The sequence below is a fragment of the Acomys minous genome (assembly GCF_964271855.1).
Source record: "Acomys minous genome assembly, chromosome: 2".
Taxonomy (NCBI): domain Eukaryota; kingdom Metazoa; phylum Chordata; class Mammalia; order Rodentia; family Muridae; genus Acomys; species Acomys minous.
This window is the reverse complement of record NC_140484.1, coordinates 63,793,473-63,811,809: the sequence shown is the minus strand read 5'-3', so window position 1 is coordinate 63,811,809 and position 18,337 is coordinate 63,793,473. Positions and strand designations below refer to the sequence as shown.

Here is an 18,337-nt window from a genome sequence, read left to right as displayed (position 1 = left end):
GTTTAAAAGGACCTCATCTGTCATTTAGGATCAAGACAGATTAAGCTTTTGCTCGGGAATGAATTAGAGGGCTGAAAAAACCCGAGCAGCTAAGTAGGAGAAGGTGAATTAGCTTGCAGAAAGTAAAGAACAACCTGCTAAAGGAGACCTACAAGGAAAGGGAATGCTGTCTTTGAAGTGGAAACATGAGAAGGAAGGCGTGGGTCACCGGTGCCTAAAAGAAACATTACAGGGGAGAGTGTGGTCCTCCAGGACGTGGGCACACAGAGAATATGAGATAACAGCCGACAAAAGGGAACAGGTGCGAAGTGTGAAAACTTGACATGGTGTCCCAGCCTCCTCTTCAGGCAGGCCTCCCTCGATGCGAAACCCACCAGGAACGTACCTTGCCTTTGCTCTTCAAAGTATTAAAAATACCTCCATTAATTCAGAGTCACATTTTGTTCCTCTCTCTCTCTCATCAAGAATCCCAAGTGGTATTGGGCATAATGGCATCCTCCTGTCACCCCAGCACTTGGGAGGTGGAGGCAGAAGGATCAGGAGTTCAAAGCCACCCTTAGCTACATCGTGAACTGGAGGCTAGCCTGGGGCTGTGGGATACACAGTCTCAGAATGCCCACGAGGCCCCGGGTGGGGTGTAGTTTATAAAATAGTGGGAGCGAAAAGAGTATCTCCTGTGGGTGGGATTATAGAGGTTCCCTTTGGGTAGTTGGGTGAGTCAATAATAACCAAACCCTGTGGTGGGTCCATCCTAGCAGGCAGAAGGGCTCTGTGCCACGGTGGGGCTGGGGGGCGCCAACTGACAGCCCTGGGAGTGCTGGCATGTGGTCTTCAAGAGTGAGGATGCAAATCCATCATAGATGTGCTCTGTGTGACCTTGAGCAAGCTCCTTCCCTCCCTGATCCCCAGATTCCTAGTTTGCACCCTGGAAATGACTCTCCCTACCGGACGGCTGAGAAGCTGGCTGGACATCATGTCAGCTAGAAGCTGCTAAAAGGCCCTCCTTTTATTTTGCTTCCCACTACGATCATCTATACCAGTGACCTAATACTGCCGCCCTTTAATACAGTTCCTCATGTTGTGGTGATCCCCCCAACCAGAAAATTATTTTGTGGCTGTTTCATAAATGTAATTTTGCTACTGTTATGAATTGTAATATAAATATCTGATATGCAAAATAGATGATATGTGACGCTGCCCCCCCCAAGGGGTCCACTCCAGATGTTGAGAACCATTGATCTGTGCCTTTCTCAGGGAGGGGTTGCCACCAGCATGTCTTCATCTCCCGCCCCCCCCCCCTGCTATTAGTGGGCAGGAATAGGTAGCTCCCGTGAGGATGGCTGTGATCTCCTGGGAATGATGGCACTGTGGACATGTAGAAATTTGAGGCTAGGATTACAGTTTGTTGAGAACGGTCTGAACCTGGTCATTTCCTGACAACCTGCAGTTCTGTTTACTGAGCCTTGAGGAAGAAGGGATAATGTCCGCTGGTGTCAAGAGTAACACCCAGCCCTTGCCCTTAGGGGAGGGAAGACAAGCACGGTCCAGTTTTAACACCTTAGGGAAAGTTCTAGGTCACTGAATCCCAAAGAAGGAGAGCTGGCAGCAACTGGGAGGCATCTTAGGGGAGCTTCTACCTCCCAGTGTCCAGTGTTTCTCAGGCAATCCACCTTTCCCAAGGGAGAGCCAGGCCTACAATCAGACTACTGTGTGTCAAGGTTTATCTACATCTTGAAAATGCTAATAATCATCATGATGATGCTCAGGGGCTGGAGAGATGGCTCATCTATTAAAGAGCGTACACTGTTCTTAAAGGGTCCCAAGTTCGGTTCCCAGCACCCACACCAGGTGCCTCACAACAGCCTATACCTACAGTGTTTAGTAGGCTCCATTGTGTCTCACCTCAGAGGGAACTTAACACTCACATGCATATGCACACATAATAAATAGATACGTAGATAATCAAATAAATGTAAAATAAGTAAAAGTGCATCGTAAGTTATTTGGAGAAGCATCTTCAGACTGCTTGCCATAGGAAAGTCCCCTTTTCAAATATTGCCAGGACTCACATGTGCAAAAAAGCAAGAAAAAGCAAGCGCTCTGAAGCTCTGAACTGGCATTTCTGGCAGTGTCACTCTGGAACATGATGGCTGTGCAGTAGGAACATTTGGGAGGTGGCCACATAGTAGATGTTCCTAGCAATGTGTCTTCACCCTGTGGTGTCGCTTCCCTGGCTCCTAGGCTGCCCTGACAGATGGTCCTTGGCGGCCATTACTGGCAGCAGGAGAATGAGGACCGGTGGTGATGGGCCAGCCGGCTGCCTTGCTGTGGGAAGAGCTGGCGTGATGGATGAGCCTCGGGCTGAGCAGTTTAGTCAAGACTGCAGATCCTGAGCCAAAAGGCTGGAACCTCTAGAAAATACTTGTGTATCTCCTGCCTGATTTCCCCAGCGTGTCCGTCAACCTAGCATATTTCTGGATGCCTCATCGTGAATAAACGAGTTTACTGTTTGGCGTAATGCATGATTCATCCTTGGGTCTCTCTGTTTTCTCTGTGTCACTCACAGATGTGGGAAGAAGCCATCGCCCTGGGCAAGGAACTTGCGGAGCAGTACGAAACGGAGATGTTTGATTATGAACAGCTGAGTGAATTGCTGGTAGGCCCTTGCTTTGGTTTTGGTTGTTTTGGTTTTGGTTTTGCTTTCTGCCTAGGTTTTTTTTTTTCATTTAGCTTTCATTTTGGGGTCCACCTGAGATGTTCTCTTGGCTTTGACCTGCCCTCTTTGGTATTATCTTAGGAAATAGCTGTCCTTTAACTGCTGGCTGATTCCCGGCCTGTGAAAATTCACTTTTTTATTCTCAAGAAAGCCAAGAAGTGAAATCTTCCATTAGAAATGCATTACAGGGCTGACGTCCTAAGTACAGGGGTCTTGGCAGCCTGAGCCTCTGAGAGTTTCTGCTAGTTTAAAGCCCTCAATCTTTCCACAAGAGGAGTCTGGCAGGTAGTGATCAGAACCTTGTCATGCCACGACACCCTTGAAATTTTTAGTGGCTGCCTTCTCAGCTGTGCCATATTTCGTGTGCACGGCAGACCGTGTTTATAATGAAATGTTTGCTTGTAATATAGAGTAGAGTAATTCTGTCCTTCAAATTCTCCCAGCATCTGATCTGTATCCTTAAAAAAAATAAAAATAAAAGCCACTAAAAGTAATGGAAAATCATTTCCTTGGATTATTGAAAATATGCCTAAAGGACAACTAGTGGCTGAGTGTGGCTTCTTTAGGTTACTTTACTTGACAGCATCAAAAACTGTGTGAAAACTACCAGTGAGATTCATTCAGGTATAGGCCTCAGGCACCCAAGAAGAATCCAGAAGGGAGGGTACTCCAATCTGAAATAAGTTTTCATATTTCCTTCCAGAAAAAGCAGGCGCAGTTTTATGAGAACATCGTCAAAGTGATAAGACCCAAGCCAGACTATTTCGCCGTTGGCTACTACGGGCAAGGATTCCCTTCATTCCTCCGGGTAAGCTTGACGCTTCCTGCTCTCAGCTGAGCGGCCGCTTCCAGTCCCAGTGATTTGCACTGGAAACTCATATGCTGACTGGAGTGCCAGAGAGGGACTGAGAACATTCAATTACACGAGGATTCTGGCTACATATAGTAGGCTTTTTTGTGTGCTTTTCTTTGCTGGAAGAACTCTCCTCAGAGATTTGTATGTGTGTTTAGTTGTGTCAAAGTATGAATAGCACGCTGGGGAGATGGCTCAGTAGGCGAAGGGCTTGCCACAAGTGTGAGGACCTGAGTGCAGATCTCCAGAACCTACGTAAAACCAGACTCAGTGGCGCATGTCTGACATACCATTACTCCCACCAAAGATAGCGTGTGGAGACAGGGCACTCTCTGGAAGCTCCTGGGCCAGCTGGTCTCTTATATACAGCAGTAAACAATGAAGGGTCCTACCTCAAAGAAGGTACAAGACACTGATCAACACCCAAGGCTCCTATCACCTCCACATACATTCTGTGGTATGCGTGCACACACACACACACACACACACACACACACACACACACACACACAATATAATTTACTGTTTGGACCATTTTGAGTTGTGCAGTTCAGTGGCATGAGCACACACACAGAGGCCATCCCCATCATCTAGTGCCAGAATATTCTCAACTTAGAAAACTAGAACTTGGGCCTGGAGAGATAGCACAGCAGTTAGGAGCACTTGCTGCTCTACCACAGGACCAGAGTTAGGTTTCCACCCCCAGGTAAGGTGGCTCAAACCCACCTATAACTCCAGCTCCAGGGGATTGGATACTTTCCTCTGGCTTCCACAGGCACCATCGTGTGTGTGTGTGTGTGTGTGTGTGTGTGTGTGTGTGTGTGTGTGTATGTGAATATACATATGCATATGTGTGTATAAATCTTTAAAAAAAAAAACTAACTGAAATTTACCAACACCAATAGCTCCCTATTTCTTTACATCCAGCCTTAGGACCCAGTGTTGTTCTGTCTGCCCCTGGGAGTCAGCACCTAGTTACCTCATACAACTTGGGTCATACTGTGTTTGGGTTTTGTGTCTTGCTTATTTTCACTCTGCATAATAGCAACATGGCTTATCCATGTGGTAGCATGCATCATAACTGAAGTCCTTTTCAAGGAAGAGTAATATTCCATTGTGTGGACATACCACACTTTGTTCACTCATCCACTGATGGACATTTGAGTTAGTTCTGCCTTTTGGCTGATATGAATAGTGATGCTGTGAACGTAAATATTGTTAATTTTATGAGACTTTAGAAACGGATTTTCACAACCACAGTGAAACTGAATCCATCCCCTCTATTGGAAAGCTCAGTGTTATTGGACACATAACAAGAGAAATAGCCACGATGGCCTTTTAGACAAGCATCTCCAATATCCAGGTGACGCTAGGGTTTGTAAATAAATGTTGCCCGGCCAACGAGGGAAATTGGTTCACACTTCTGAAAAAAAGACATTCTTGATTTTCCAGTCTCATGACATGTTTTTATGACTGTTTTTGTCTCAAAACAACCTGGAGAAAGACATTCAAGGTTGATATATGATCACTACAATCAAACACGTACATGGGTACCCCCTCAAAACACACACATACACACACACACACACACACACGCACACATGCACATACAAAATAACAATAACAACAACAAAAAGCATATAGTAGAAGTTGCCCAATAGAAGCAAATCTTGGACTTGGCACACTCGTGCCCATGGCATGTTAGAGTCTGGGCCTCAGGCACCGAGTTCCCTGTGATCCAGGGGCCACCAGCAGAGTCTGGGCCTCAGGCACTGAGTTCCCTGTGATCCAGGGGCCACCAGCAGAGTCTGGGCCTCAGGCACCGAGTTTCCCCATGATGCAGGGGCCGCCAGCCATGAATATAGTTATCTATCTCCAACAGCAAGGCAGCAGCCGGCCTGAGCATGTGACGCAATGCCCCTGGGGAGGCACACGGCAATACAGGCCAGAGCACTGGATCCTGCAGGCTCCAGGGACCATCCTGGGTCACTTCCACCATCAAAGGACAAAATGTGAAGTAAAAATAAAGAGTTTAACGTGCTTGATTAATATTGAGCTGGCTTTCCCGACACACCTGAATAACTGTGTGGGGCTGCAGCAATATATCCATTCCGCTTCACAGATCGCCTGGCAGGGGTCAGTGTGACAATGACATTACCAGTTACCAAAAAGTGGGCGGAATGTTTAGCGACTTCACGCTGCCGAGAGAGCAGACGCTGAGCTATTTGGCTGTCCCCTTGGCACTGTTTCTCTCCATAAATCAAGCCCTTTGCTTTTTTTTTGCATCCTTATTAATATTTATAATTCTCACAAGGAATAAATATCTCTGACTGTATGTACATTTCCCCCCATTTTCATGTTTGGAAGGACTTCTTGCAGAATGCAAAGTAACGGACATTTCTGGAAAATATTATTAGTGTGCTCATCTATAACTCTAGTGTTTTCCTATTAAAGCCTTTATGTGTTTTTATTATTGTGCCTTCTTCGAGGGTAAAGCTTGGTAAATGTGTGCTACTTTCTGAGTGGCCTGCTCTCTAGTAAATCTCACTGCGTTCCTCAAATGTTCAGCTTCATGGAGCCTCACAGGAGGCCCAGACTCTGTATTTATATTTCTAATTAAGACTACATATTACTTTGCTTTCTGCTTGACATTTTTCTTCCAGAAAAAAAAAATAGGGCATTTTTTTTCTTTCCATAATGATACTTCAAACCATACCTAAGTACAAAGCAGGGGAAGAAAAAAAAATCCAATTCTTAAACTGTTACTTCTTTAGTAATTCGTTAAACTGAAGAATAAATTGGGATTTGAAAAGGGGATTGTTCAGATCAGTTTGGACTGTTATAACAAAATACCTTAGACTGGGTAATTTATAAACAACAAAAATGTACTGCTCACAGACGTGGAGGCTGGGAAGTCCAGGAGCAAGAAACCAGTAGATTCCGTGTCTGATGGGGCCCTATAGGTAGGAGAAGAAAATTTCCTGAGACCCTCCCAACACCCACACTCACCCAGCCGCCATTACATTGGTGACCATATTTCAATGCATAAAGGGTAAGAGCGTAGCAGGGGCAGTCAAGCCACAGCAGGGGTAGTTAACTGCATGTCCCAGGTGTCTCCCCTTAGCTCTGTGAAAATGTGTTCATTAGATAAGTTCTTGCTTTTGGCTGAGTCAACACAGATCTAAGAACAAAATGCTGTTACCTCTGTCTCTCTCTTGCTCCTCTTTATCTGTCTTCCTTCTTTTTAGTGCTGCCAACCCATGTCTGTCTGTAGCAAGGCGGGGTGCAGGGCAGCAGGTGGCTCCTAGCATGACCGGCTGATGCAGAGAAGTTTCTTATTAGACAGAAACAGCATCGGAAGGGACCAGGCAGGTGGGAGAGAGGCAGCAGGCTTCAAATGACAGCAGAGGGGTCATGTTCTAGCCACTGACACCTGTTTGGGACCCAGCTGGCATGCACAGCACTCTGTGGTCCTTGAGGAGGTCCCTTGTAGTTTTCAGAACCCTTCCTTCCAGATGTACCTACAGGGATTGCCTCAAACCCACATAGGGGAGGCCTGCATGGTATAGCCACCTGTTTTGGCCTTTGCTAACAGCTTCCAGTGACATCTCGATTGAAGAATGTCACTTGGAAATGACAAAAGGCAATCATGAGAGCTGGGTGTACTTTGTCATTGTTGAGTTTGTATCATATAGTGCTCATCCTCACAAAAAGAAGTCCTACTAGCCACTGATGCCAGGAGGTCAGGGTCTTCCTGTTTGGCCTGGGTCCCCTTTCCTCCATCTCTGCTGATCTCCATGTGACACCCAGAGTAGGGTTAGGCTCTAAGGACCTCCCCTTAGTCCTGTGCAGAGCTATATTGGTTTTGGCAAGATGGAGATGACTTAATTTAGGGCCACTGGCTGTTGCTTCTCCTGTGGACTCTCTATTGTGTCCAGGAACCCAATTAACACAGGACCCAATTCACATGAGAGAAGCTTAAAACCTAATTAATTTTACATATACATGAGGATTTTTCACAAGAGAATAAATTCCAAATATAGGACCAAAGTTGATGCTTTCTTGACAAGGAGTAATGAATTAACAAAATAGAAGCAGGACAAACTGCTCTCTTGACAGGACAGTAACTTCTGGCGATGTTACTTAGAGAGATGCGCAAGACACAGAATCTAGGGCAGGGTCTGGGTTATTTTGTAGCTGGTTAGCCAGGTTTGTTACAGTGGAGTGTGAAAGGCTCCCAAGGGAAGCATCCTTATTGCTTACTTGCAAATGAAAATAGAGGTGTGACAGCACAGTCTTTTAATGCTAGCATTTGGGAGGCAGAGGCAGGTGGCTCTCTATGAGTTTGAGGTCAGCCCGGTCTATAGAGTGAATTCTAGGACAGATAGAGCTGAGAGAGAGAGAGAGAGAGAGAGAGAGAGAGAGAGAGAGAGAGAGAGAGAGAGAGAGAGAGGAGGCTAAACAACTCCTATAGTAGTCACAGTAGAAATCTGGCTTTAAATAATCATTCCAGTCAGCATATTCTTAAACCCCTTCAACGTCCACCTGGAAAGAAAGACAAATACCCTTGTCCATGCATACCAGCCAGGTTAAACTTGCGTGACCATGTGTGGTGCATCTGTGTCTTGCTTGGTTACTTATTACATTTATTTATATTAAAATAGAAGTGTGTGTGTGTGTGTGTGTGTGTGTGTGTATGTGTGTGTGTGTGTGTGATGTAACAGTGTACATATGGAAGTTGGAGGACAACTTGGGGGAGTAACTTCTCCTTGCACCATGTGGGTCCCAGGGATTGAACTCAGGTCGTCAGGCTTGACATACGAGTGCCTTTACCAGCTAAACCATCTTGTTGGCCTCTTTCATCATTTTTTAATTGGCCATTATTGCTAAAAATAAAGCTCCCGGGGTGTGTTCAGCCATAAGAATTTCAATGTTCTTGATTAGAGAGCGCAGTTGCTAGTTATTCCTAAATGCAGTGGCCTAGAAAGAAAAAACAAAACAAAAACAACTGTCCAAACAAACAAAACTGTCAAACACATTTTGAAGGCCAGCACCCTTGTACGTGAAGTTTTCTTGGTCCCTCACTTGTGGCATTGTTTAACAAAGGTCATTACTTCCAGGGAAAAGTGTTCATTTATCGAGGAAAAGAATATGAGCGACGGGAAGATTTTGAGGCTCGGCTATTAACTCAGTTTCCAAATGCTGAGAAAATGAAGACGACGTCTCCACCAGGCGATGACATTAAGACGTCTCCTGGCCAGTGTATCCTTTAAGACCATTCATGGGAGCAGTTGGCCCACTAGTGCACGCAGGGCATGGGGCATCTCTTGGTTGCCACGCATGCTGCCCTTTGATCCTTAACCCACTTCCGTCAGACATCCAGTGCTTCACAGTGAAGCCCAAGCTAGATTTGCCACCCAAGTTTCACCGGCCGGTGTCAGAACAGATTGTAAGGTAACCACGCCAGCCTTCTTACTGATAGGAGGTGGCCAGATGCCGACAGTGACTCTCTTGCTAATAATTCTACCTTTTTAAGTATGGACTTTAACCTTTGAAGAACAATGCTAGGTGGTTTTTTTTTTCTGCCCCCTCCCAAGAACAAGGGCAGCTAATGATTTCTGGCATCCATAATGCCAGAGTAATTAGAGGGGTACACAGGATTCTTTTCCCAGGGTTTGGAAAGATGAACCCCAGGAAGAAGGAGGTAGCCCTTGAGTCTCCTTAGGGACCACACATCCAGAGTAGAATCCCCAGTGGTGCTCAAACCCAGCCCCTCCCCTGTGGAGGGTGGGACTCACTGCCTTCTATGACATGGAACCAGAGAGTGGAGTATTTGTTCCTCATGAAGGTGCAAAGCAAAAACCATTTGCCCTGAGCTCAGGGGCATCACTCCCCTGGTAAAACACTTAACTTGCCTTGCAAGCATGAAGACCTCAGTTCAATCCCCAGAACCCACATTAAAACAAAAACAAACAATAAACAAACAAACAAACAAAACCCACCAGGTAGGGTGCATCATGCTTTAATCCAGCAATGGCAGGACAGGAAGCAAAGACTGGGGGAATCCCTGTAAACTCGTTGGGCAGCCAACAGAGCCTAGTTGGCGAAGTTCCAGGCCATTGAAAGACCTTGTCTCAAAAAAAAAAAGTGGAAGGTGCTCAAAGGTCCACACCCAGGCTTGTCTTTTGACACCCACATACACACATGTGCACCCCGACATATGAGCACACAGACAGGGTCATGCACTGGCATTTAAACTGCATGGTCCCAATGGGACTGAGATCACACACCTGTGCTGAACCACGTCTGACTCTGAGTGGGCAGCACCATAGAGTCAGCCTCCCCAGAGGCTCTCTGATGTGATGAGTTCTCTGTTTGATCTCTGTCCTGGTGGGAGCTGCAGCTTCTTTGACGCCTGCTCCTCCTCTGGTCTGTTTCTACCTCATCCTGGAGTTCTGTGGGCACATTAGCCTTTCATCACTGTTGCCTTGGTGCTCATGGAAGCAAACTAGAGCTGCCTGTTTGCTGGCTAGTGTGTTCACAGAAATGCAGTATTGGTCAAATAGAGAATCATGGAGCCCCTCAGATGGCTTTGTGTGTATCCCTTCTTGGGGAGAGAATTAAGTCATAACACACACACACACACACACACACACACACACACACACACGTATCAATAAAATGATGCATTATTGTTATTATTTTAATAGTGAACACACCTATTGAATCCACAGGCCCCTTTTCTTTCCCTCACATCACCTTTCCAAGCCTTGGCCAGTCCATCCTTACTCGGCATCTCTTCTCCCTGAGGGCTGGCAGGGACAAAGAGGAGGTAAAAGGCTCCAATCAAATTTTCTACCTGCAGCCTTTCCCCCCAGGAGCTGCTGGAGGAGGGGCCAAGGCTGTGGCTTCAGGTCAAGTTTGGGGACACTTCCTGACATGTGGTACTGTGCTCTGGAGACAGAGCTCCACGGCCCCTCAGTCTATCAGCAGATCAGCTGCTTTCAGTTTAAAAGCCTAACGATTTTTCTGTCTACAGTTTTTACAGGGTGAACGAGGTCCAGCGATTTGAATATTCTCGGCCCATCCGGAAAGGGGAGAAAAACCCAGACAATGAATTTGCGGTAACTAAAAAACAACAGCACCTACGACCACTGTAGCAAAAACTCCCAAATCCTCACCTATTCTTCCACCCCCGCAGAAGGGTCTGGAGGGCACATCACCACAGGGCTGCCACGGACAGTTACACGGAGACCTCCTAAGCATTACACTCCAGACTGAGTAAAGCTAGTAGCATTTCACGGAGCTCATCAGCGAGATAGCTGAGACATGTAATGATGGACCGACGGCATTAGGGCCCTTAGGTGTATTAGGGCCCTGGGTGCTTCCTTACATTGAATCTCAGTATTTGGCCTTGGGTGACAATGACAGTCAGATGAGGCGAGCACCAGGCCTCCCTGTAACTTATTGTACTGTAGCTGGATTCCCGCTGTCTTCCTGGACTGGGTAGTCTCTGTTGGCTCATACCATATACCTGTAACCGGAACCCAATATCATCTCCCCGGCCATGACAACCCATCAGGGTTCTAGACACTGCCAGATATTTATTCCTTTTTGCAGCCACCACATTGGTCCTGGAAATAGTAATATATATCCTTATAGTCTTCTAGAAATTGTACACACAGGACTGGAGAGATGGCTCAGTCAGTAAAGTACTCGCCATACAAGTATGGGGACCTGAATTCCGATCCCAGAACCCATGGTGGAAAAGCTGGCTATGGCGATGCATACTTGTAATCCCAGTATTCCTGTGCCAGAGTAAGGCAGATCCCTGGAGCTCACTGGCTAGCCACTCCCGCTTACTAGGCAAGCTCCAGGTCCCAATAAGAGACCCTATGTCTCACCCAAAACAAGGTGAATGGTACCAAAGGAACCCCAGCCTCTGCCTTCTACCTGTACACACACACACACACACACACACACACACACACACACACACACACACACACACACATTCAAAGAAACAGTACAGATGAATTGGTTTGATGGTGCCCATTTCCATTTCCAAAGGCGTCAGACAAACCTGTAGCTTGGCAAGTTAAGACCTCTCTTACTGGAACTCCGCCCTGCAGGATCCCTCTATTGCAAGAGACCATAATTGCCCCTGAGGGACAGCAAGGACCGGACGTGCTAAAATGGCTTCATTTGTCCTTCGGAGAGAGGCCTTTGGGGTACAGGAGGCCAAAGATGAATTAACACCCACACCTGATCCAAAGCATAATGCGGAGCCTGCTGGCTAGGTCTGCTTTGGGGAGAGGGACTTTTGCCCTCCCTCCCCAAGAATCCTCAGGGAAACACTTGAATTTCCTTCACAGCTCCTGGGAATCACCTTCAGTGACATTCCCCTCTGGCCCCAGACCAGTGTCCCTGTGTGGTGACAGGAGCCTGGAGTGTGGTGACTCACTGTTTCAAGACAAAGGTTGGGTTCTTTAGCCAGTGACAACATCCCAACCCTTTGATGGCTGGTCCTTACAGTGTGTCTAGGGTCAGAGCCTAGGTACGGACAACCCGGACATCCAACGCTAACAGTGGATTAACAATTTTCTGAGTATTTTGCTCACAATAATAAATCATTCCATTCTTTCTGCAGTGTCTGGGACTCAAATACCTCCCCAATCTTGCAGTATGTATATTCTTACATTATAAGGAACAGACACATGGAGGCCAAGCAAATTGCTGAATGGTGCTCAGCGAGCTGGCGGCGGAGCTAAGAATAACCGGGACACCTGACATCTTGAGCTGTGCTAAGCCTCAGAGCTTGTGCCGCTTCTAGATGGCCCCAAAATCCCCCGATGGCCCCATTTGGGTCCTCACACGTAGATGGAGCATTCAGAAGCCTCGGGATTTAGCCCTTCACAGCCTGACAAAGGTTCAGGCTTCCAGAAAAGAGCAAAGTGTTTTTTCAGTAGCGAGAAGCTTAATCCTGACCCCTTCTACAGGGCTTCTAACCCCATGGGCAAGGGCTAGGAAAACTGCCCTATGAGGCCAAGAGCTGTGCTCAGCGTCTGTAAGTTTGGCAGGAGGTGAAACTTTGGAAACGAGGGGCCACTGAGGAAGAACCAGCAAAGTGGGGGCCTGAGTTAGGAACTGACCATGAAGTCTGAGATAAACCCAGGGTATTCACAAGGGTACGGACGTGGAGGGGAGAGGGGCAGGCTCTGCAGGGCTACCCTTTCTCTGGCCAAAGAACCTGGCCTAGGAGACAGATCTGCCCATGGCCCCGAAGCGCCTACAGTCCCCTTAATTTCCTACGGAGTCTCAGAAGCTCTAAAGGCTAGGCCAGCTTTCTGTGATTGTCGTCCCATGACCGCATAGGTCCGAGAGGCGGCAGGCCACAGCGTTATGGTTTGCCTTCTGCTAGAGCTCTGGGCCAACCACGAAAGAGATAGAGTTAGTCCCATTGGTTTGAAAACTTTTCCTGCAGTGTGTGAAGTGAAGCTTTGTAGAAACTACAACTTGGGAGAAAAAAAAAAAAACCTTATATTTAGAATACACCTAGGGCCGAGGTTGTATGGTAATTGCTTACGTAGAATGCAGGAAGACCTGGGTCTGATCCTCCGGCTCTGCATAACCTGAGTGGGTATCGTGGTGCACATCTCTGATCCCAGCACTAAGAATCACAAGTTCGAGTACACCCTCAGCCACCTACCAAGTTGTTTGGACCAGCGAGGACTGTGTGGGACCCTGTCTCAACAAAATAAAACTAAATATACATGTGAAAAAAGACATGTGAGAAGCCTTGAATGAAGGGCACTAAAGTGTTTAGGTCCTCACCAGTACATTGCGGCGTGCGCTTCTCTTCTATTTTTACACCATGTTCCCATACAATAGAAACACAATAACTGCGTTGTTTAAAGTAGTGATTTTTTATTAAAACACAAAAGGACAGTTTTAGGAAACCTTGTCTCTGGTGCATCTGTGCCTTTGAGTTTCTTTTGAACCCTAGGTAAGGCTAATGTAAACCTCACTTGTACCCCTCCCCCAAACACACTTATTTAAGAGGGAACCCCTCTCATTCTGAGGTATTTCCATCATCCCTGCTCGCCCACTACATTTCCTTGGCAAACAGCAAAGCATCGTGTTTGATAGGCAGGACACAGGGCACTTGGATGATGTACTATGTTTATCAAGTAGAACACGGCTCCTGAGGTTCCCTCTGCACTCACTGTCCCATGTGAACACAGGCAGGCCTTGCCATGATGGCGTCACACAGACACCCAGCAGTTCAGAGCCATCCTCCTTCTGACGTGTAGTGTGTGGCTTCTCCTTACAGAATATGTGGATCGAGAGAACCATCTACACCACGGCCTATAAGCTGCCAGGAATTCTAAGGTGGTTTGAAGTCAAATCTGTCTTCATGGTAAGGAAACGCTCCAGAAGGAAGCAGCTGTCTTTCTCTCCCGTTGCATGTGACATGCCCTCCTTGTCTTTAGGAGCGTTGCGACCACTGTGGCCTGCTACATGCCACAGACCCTTCAGCGCCTGTCACCACCCTGTGTGTACATCCAGTATCTTATTCCTAAAGCTAGGTGGCCAGCCCCAGGGCCCATTCCTTCTCACACATTAGTAACTTCAGCTGTAGCTGTGTTGCTTTGATAATTCCTTCTCTTAACTAAATGAAAAGCTTAAAGTACTTTCCCACTGACATAAACTTTCAACCAAGCCTCGTCCTGGTAATTTTCTTTTCTTTTTTCTTTCTTTCTTTCTTTTCTTCTTCTTCTTCTTCTTCTTCTTCTTCTTCTTCTTCTCTTTTGCCATTTACATGGCAAATAACTTGATGAGTGGAATTTACTCATTTCAAGTGAGAATATATTCCTCCTTGAGCATAATTTTAAAAACATGATTCCCACTGTATTAGCCAAACTTCGCCTTACTATAGGACAAGGTTAGTTTGTTGTTTGCTTTTTGTTTATTAATGGGTGTTTTCCCTTCGTGTATGTCCTGTTTATGCCATGTATATGCAATGCCTGCTGAAACCAAAAGAGAGGGTGTTGCATCACCCAGGCTTGGAGTTACTGATGGTTATGAGGCACTGTGTGGATGCTCAGAATCAAACCCAAGCCCTTTAGACGAGCAGCCAGTTCTTTTAACCACTAAGCCCTATGAGACAGTTTTATTTACATGAAACTCACACTTGTGGTGAGCAACAGGATGGCTTCGCTAACAAAGCACAGAGCTGCACCACAGGCTTATTGCTAGGACTGAAATTTCAGGCCTATGACAATTCCCCGTATAAAATGACCAATAAAAGGAGAAGGATGTGGTAGGCCACTCGGTAGAATGCTTGCTCGGTACACACCAAGTCTTAGGTGCTATGCCCAGCACCACATAAACCGGGTGTGGTGGTGCACACCTATAATCCTAGCACACAGGAGGATCACAAGTCCCAATGTTATCTTCAGCTGTATGTTGAATTTGAAGCCAGCCCAAGCTACAGGATATTCTGTCTCCAAAAAAAATCTAATTAAAATATGCTTTTGTTCATGTGTGTTCACTGGGCAGGATCGCACCTCAGGCGATGGTTCCTGCCATTCAATTAAGAGTGAGTCCCTGAAACACCTGGTGATTTGGCTCAAGGACTTGCCTAAGCTTGCCAGTTTGGCTCTTCCCTATTGTCTGTCCACTGATCTCCACACCCCCACCCGCACCCCCATGCCAATGAGAGCTCTGGGCCCTTCCCTGCTCCACAGGACCTTTCCACTCCACAGCAGCCAAGATGGAGCCCTCACCCCACCCCACCCTGAAGCCATCCTGAAGCCACCCTGCTTGTCCCTCATGGGGACATGGTCACTTCCTGATCTGAGACCTCCATTTTCATTCCCAGAGCTACCAAGGTGGATAGAAGGCAGTCAGAACATTAGTCATGAGGCCACTTAGGGTGGCCAGGCTGAGGTCTGCTGGAAAGCCAGTTAAAGTCCTGCAACTCTGCATTAACATGCACAAGGCGACTAGATTTTTCAAAACTGCAAATACCTGCGTTTGCACAGAAGAAGAAAAATGTACAGGAGGCCAGGGAGGCTGCCCGAGCTGTGCAAACTACAGGAGCTGGGGTGATGACCACCAGGCTGTCTTCCTTGCAGGTAGAGATCAGCCCGCTGGAGAATGCCATTGAGACAATGCAGCTGACCAATGACAAGATCAGCAGCATGGTCCAGCAGCACCTCGATGACCCAGGCCTGCCTATCAACCCCCTGTCCATGCTCCTGAACGGCATTGTGGATCCTGCCGTCATGGGTGGCTTTGCCAATTATGAGAAGGTATGGGACACACCTGGGATGGCCTGAGTATTCCCAGACTCCATCCTTGGCACCCAGAAGTTATCCTGGAGGGGTACCCTCACTTTCCAGAACTCTTGAGGGGGAGGTCATTGAATGCCTAAAAGACTCCATTCTGGAGACAAGCAGGAGTCCAGATGTTTACCCTGAGTGATGGAATAGGTGCAGTGGAGGGGTCTCTGGCCTCCCTCAAAAGTAGCTCAGTGGGAATGGGCAGAAATTGAAGATCATGAGGTACAGGTTAAACCGGGTCTCCTCACCATAGCCTGCCACCCATTTTTGCAAGTGCCGGGGCTGTATGCATTTATTTACTTCTTCTCTGTGACTGTTCTTCTGTCACAGCAGTGGCAGGCTTGAGCCACTAGGCCTGTATGATCCACAAGACTAAAACTGTTTGTCCTCTGGTCTTAGACACACACACACACAAGCTTGTTGACACGGATCTAAACAGTGAAACCCGGTATCAAAAGGCTCTGCTAGTGAGCTGGCAGGGATCCTGGAAGAAAAGTTAGTACTGTCCCAGTCTCTGTGTCTTCCACTCAAATGTCTGTCTGCCTAGAATCAATAGAAGACTATCAGATCCGAAGGTGAGCTCCCCGACACGGGTGCAGCTGAGAGGACCATAGCTACCGCTACTCAATAGGACTAAGCAATCTAGTTCTGTGGTGGCCTTTCTGGACTCCTGGCTGCCTGTGTACTCCCTGTATTGTGCTTGACCTTGGGCCTTGTGGAGGGTCCAGCCCTGGGTCTGCAGGGAGTGCGAGAGCTGTGGGATTGAACTGTACGTGGTTCTCGTCCCAAGAGTCCTATGTGTAGTGCTGTGGTGAGCAATCACACGTGCTGAATGGCTCCCCCTGTCTCCACAGGCTTTCTTCACAGACCGGTACCTGCAGGAGCATCCCGAGGCCCATGGACAGATTGACAAGCTTAAGGACCTGATAGCTTGGCAGGTTTGTATGGCTAAGAAAGGAAGATGGGTGACCTGGGCCCCTTCACATGCATTCCTTACCAGCGTGGTGGCAACCTCTGAGCTGTCCACAGTGGCCCAATCATCTTATACACTAAACAGCTAGAATACAAGACCCAGTTTCTGAGTCTTCACCAAGACTTGTTATTATTTGGACTTTCCTTTTTCATAGCATGGCCATTTTTTCATGCATGTGCACTTTTATGCATTTTTAAGAGGATTATATGAAAAAATAGATATTTTTGTCATAAGTCTATTGAAATCTGATTGCCCTAGAATTGTTTTGTTACATGTTAAGATCCCTCTGAATGCAATGAGAGGGACAATTTTGCTTAATTAGTGGTTTCTTCATGGGGAATGTAAGTCACGCCCCCAGTTTCTCTGTGTCTTTTATTTAAAAAAAGAAAAAGTGGGAAAGAGTTTACATTTTGGGTGATTCCATTTGAGACCCTGGAAACCAAGGGAGCACAGAACTCAAAACACACCCAGAATACTATAACACAAAACTAGTTTGGGCTGCAGAAGTTCTATTGATTTTTCCCCCTGTAAGCTTTTACAGCAAATTGGATTTTACGAGTTTCAAGTCATACAGAGGAAAATAATTTGTTCCCCAGAGAGAGACTTTATGCCAGCACCATGTCATCGCCCCTAATAACTATATTAAAAGATGAATTTTAAAACAGCTCATGGGAAAGTTGAAAGAAAGAGTCTGTTTTCTAGCAACTTCATTAAATCAAAGAGCAAAGGGAAAAAAAATACATATTCAGAGCATTACCTGTGATTTTGCTCTCATTTGCAAGTGTTTTGATATCTTCGTATCAGTAATTGAGTTGTATGTTCATTAAAAAGCTTTACGGTTAGCCTTGTTCTCGTTTTCCTCATTAGTTTATTCAGTTTGGGTTTTTCCAGAAATTCTACCCAGGCAGAGCAGGGTTTCTCCCAGGAGGAGTCCCAGGGCTTGCTGGCTGAGATACATCACAGGTATATGGTCATAGGCAAGCATGTTTCCGGTACTTACACTTCCAGGGAGACTGGCTGGTGGGCCAGGGCCTGCTCCTCAGCTCTGCTTTGTGATTCTAAAGAAGACAGGGATAACCTGGCTTTCAACAGCTGGTGCAGGCTGCCTGGGGCCTGCAGGCTTTGCAGCTGATAGTCAGGAGCTGTTTCCTCAAAGGCTCAGCTCTGTCTTCCCTCAAACGCACCTGCAGAGTCGATGCCTTCTCCCATTAAGCTGACTTCTTTCCCTTGAAATGTACAAAGATGAGCGAGCAGCCTCACTCATCACCCGCAGCTGACACAGGCACCGCCCTGTCCACAGGGGCCTGTGCCCTCAGAGCAATAAACAAAGCTCTCAAGTGTTCCAAGCTGCTGGCAAGGCTTGGACCTGTGCAAAGCTGAAGGTTCACTTTGAACAAGTGGAGTCGTGGCCAGGAAAGCCCACTCTCTCTTCCAAAGTCTGGGGCCCT

General features: G+C 46.9%; 1 protein-coding gene across 2 annotated transcripts in view; it reads left to right on the top strand.

Moving 5' to 3' along the window:
• Nucleotides 1-18,337, top strand: part of DOCK1 (dedicator of cytokinesis 1) — a 502,641-nt gene that overhangs the window by 460,905 nt on the left and 23,399 nt on the right. For both annotated transcript variants that reach the window (XM_084751055.1, XM_084751054.1), the window contains exons 39-46: nt 2,567-2,656; nt 3,420-3,524; nt 8,690-8,831; nt 8,945-9,023; nt 10,609-10,693; nt 13,903-13,989; nt 15,710-15,886; nt 16,771-16,854. In XM_084751055.1, coding sequence (XP_084607181.1) covers nt 2,567-2,656; nt 3,420-3,524; nt 8,690-8,831; nt 8,945-9,023; nt 10,609-10,693; nt 13,903-13,989; nt 15,710-15,886; nt 16,771-16,854 — 849 coding nt within the window. The remainder of the gene's footprint in view (nt 1-2,566; nt 2,657-3,419; nt 3,525-8,689; nt 8,832-8,944; nt 9,024-10,608; nt 10,694-13,902; nt 13,990-15,709; nt 15,887-16,770; nt 16,855-18,337) is intronic.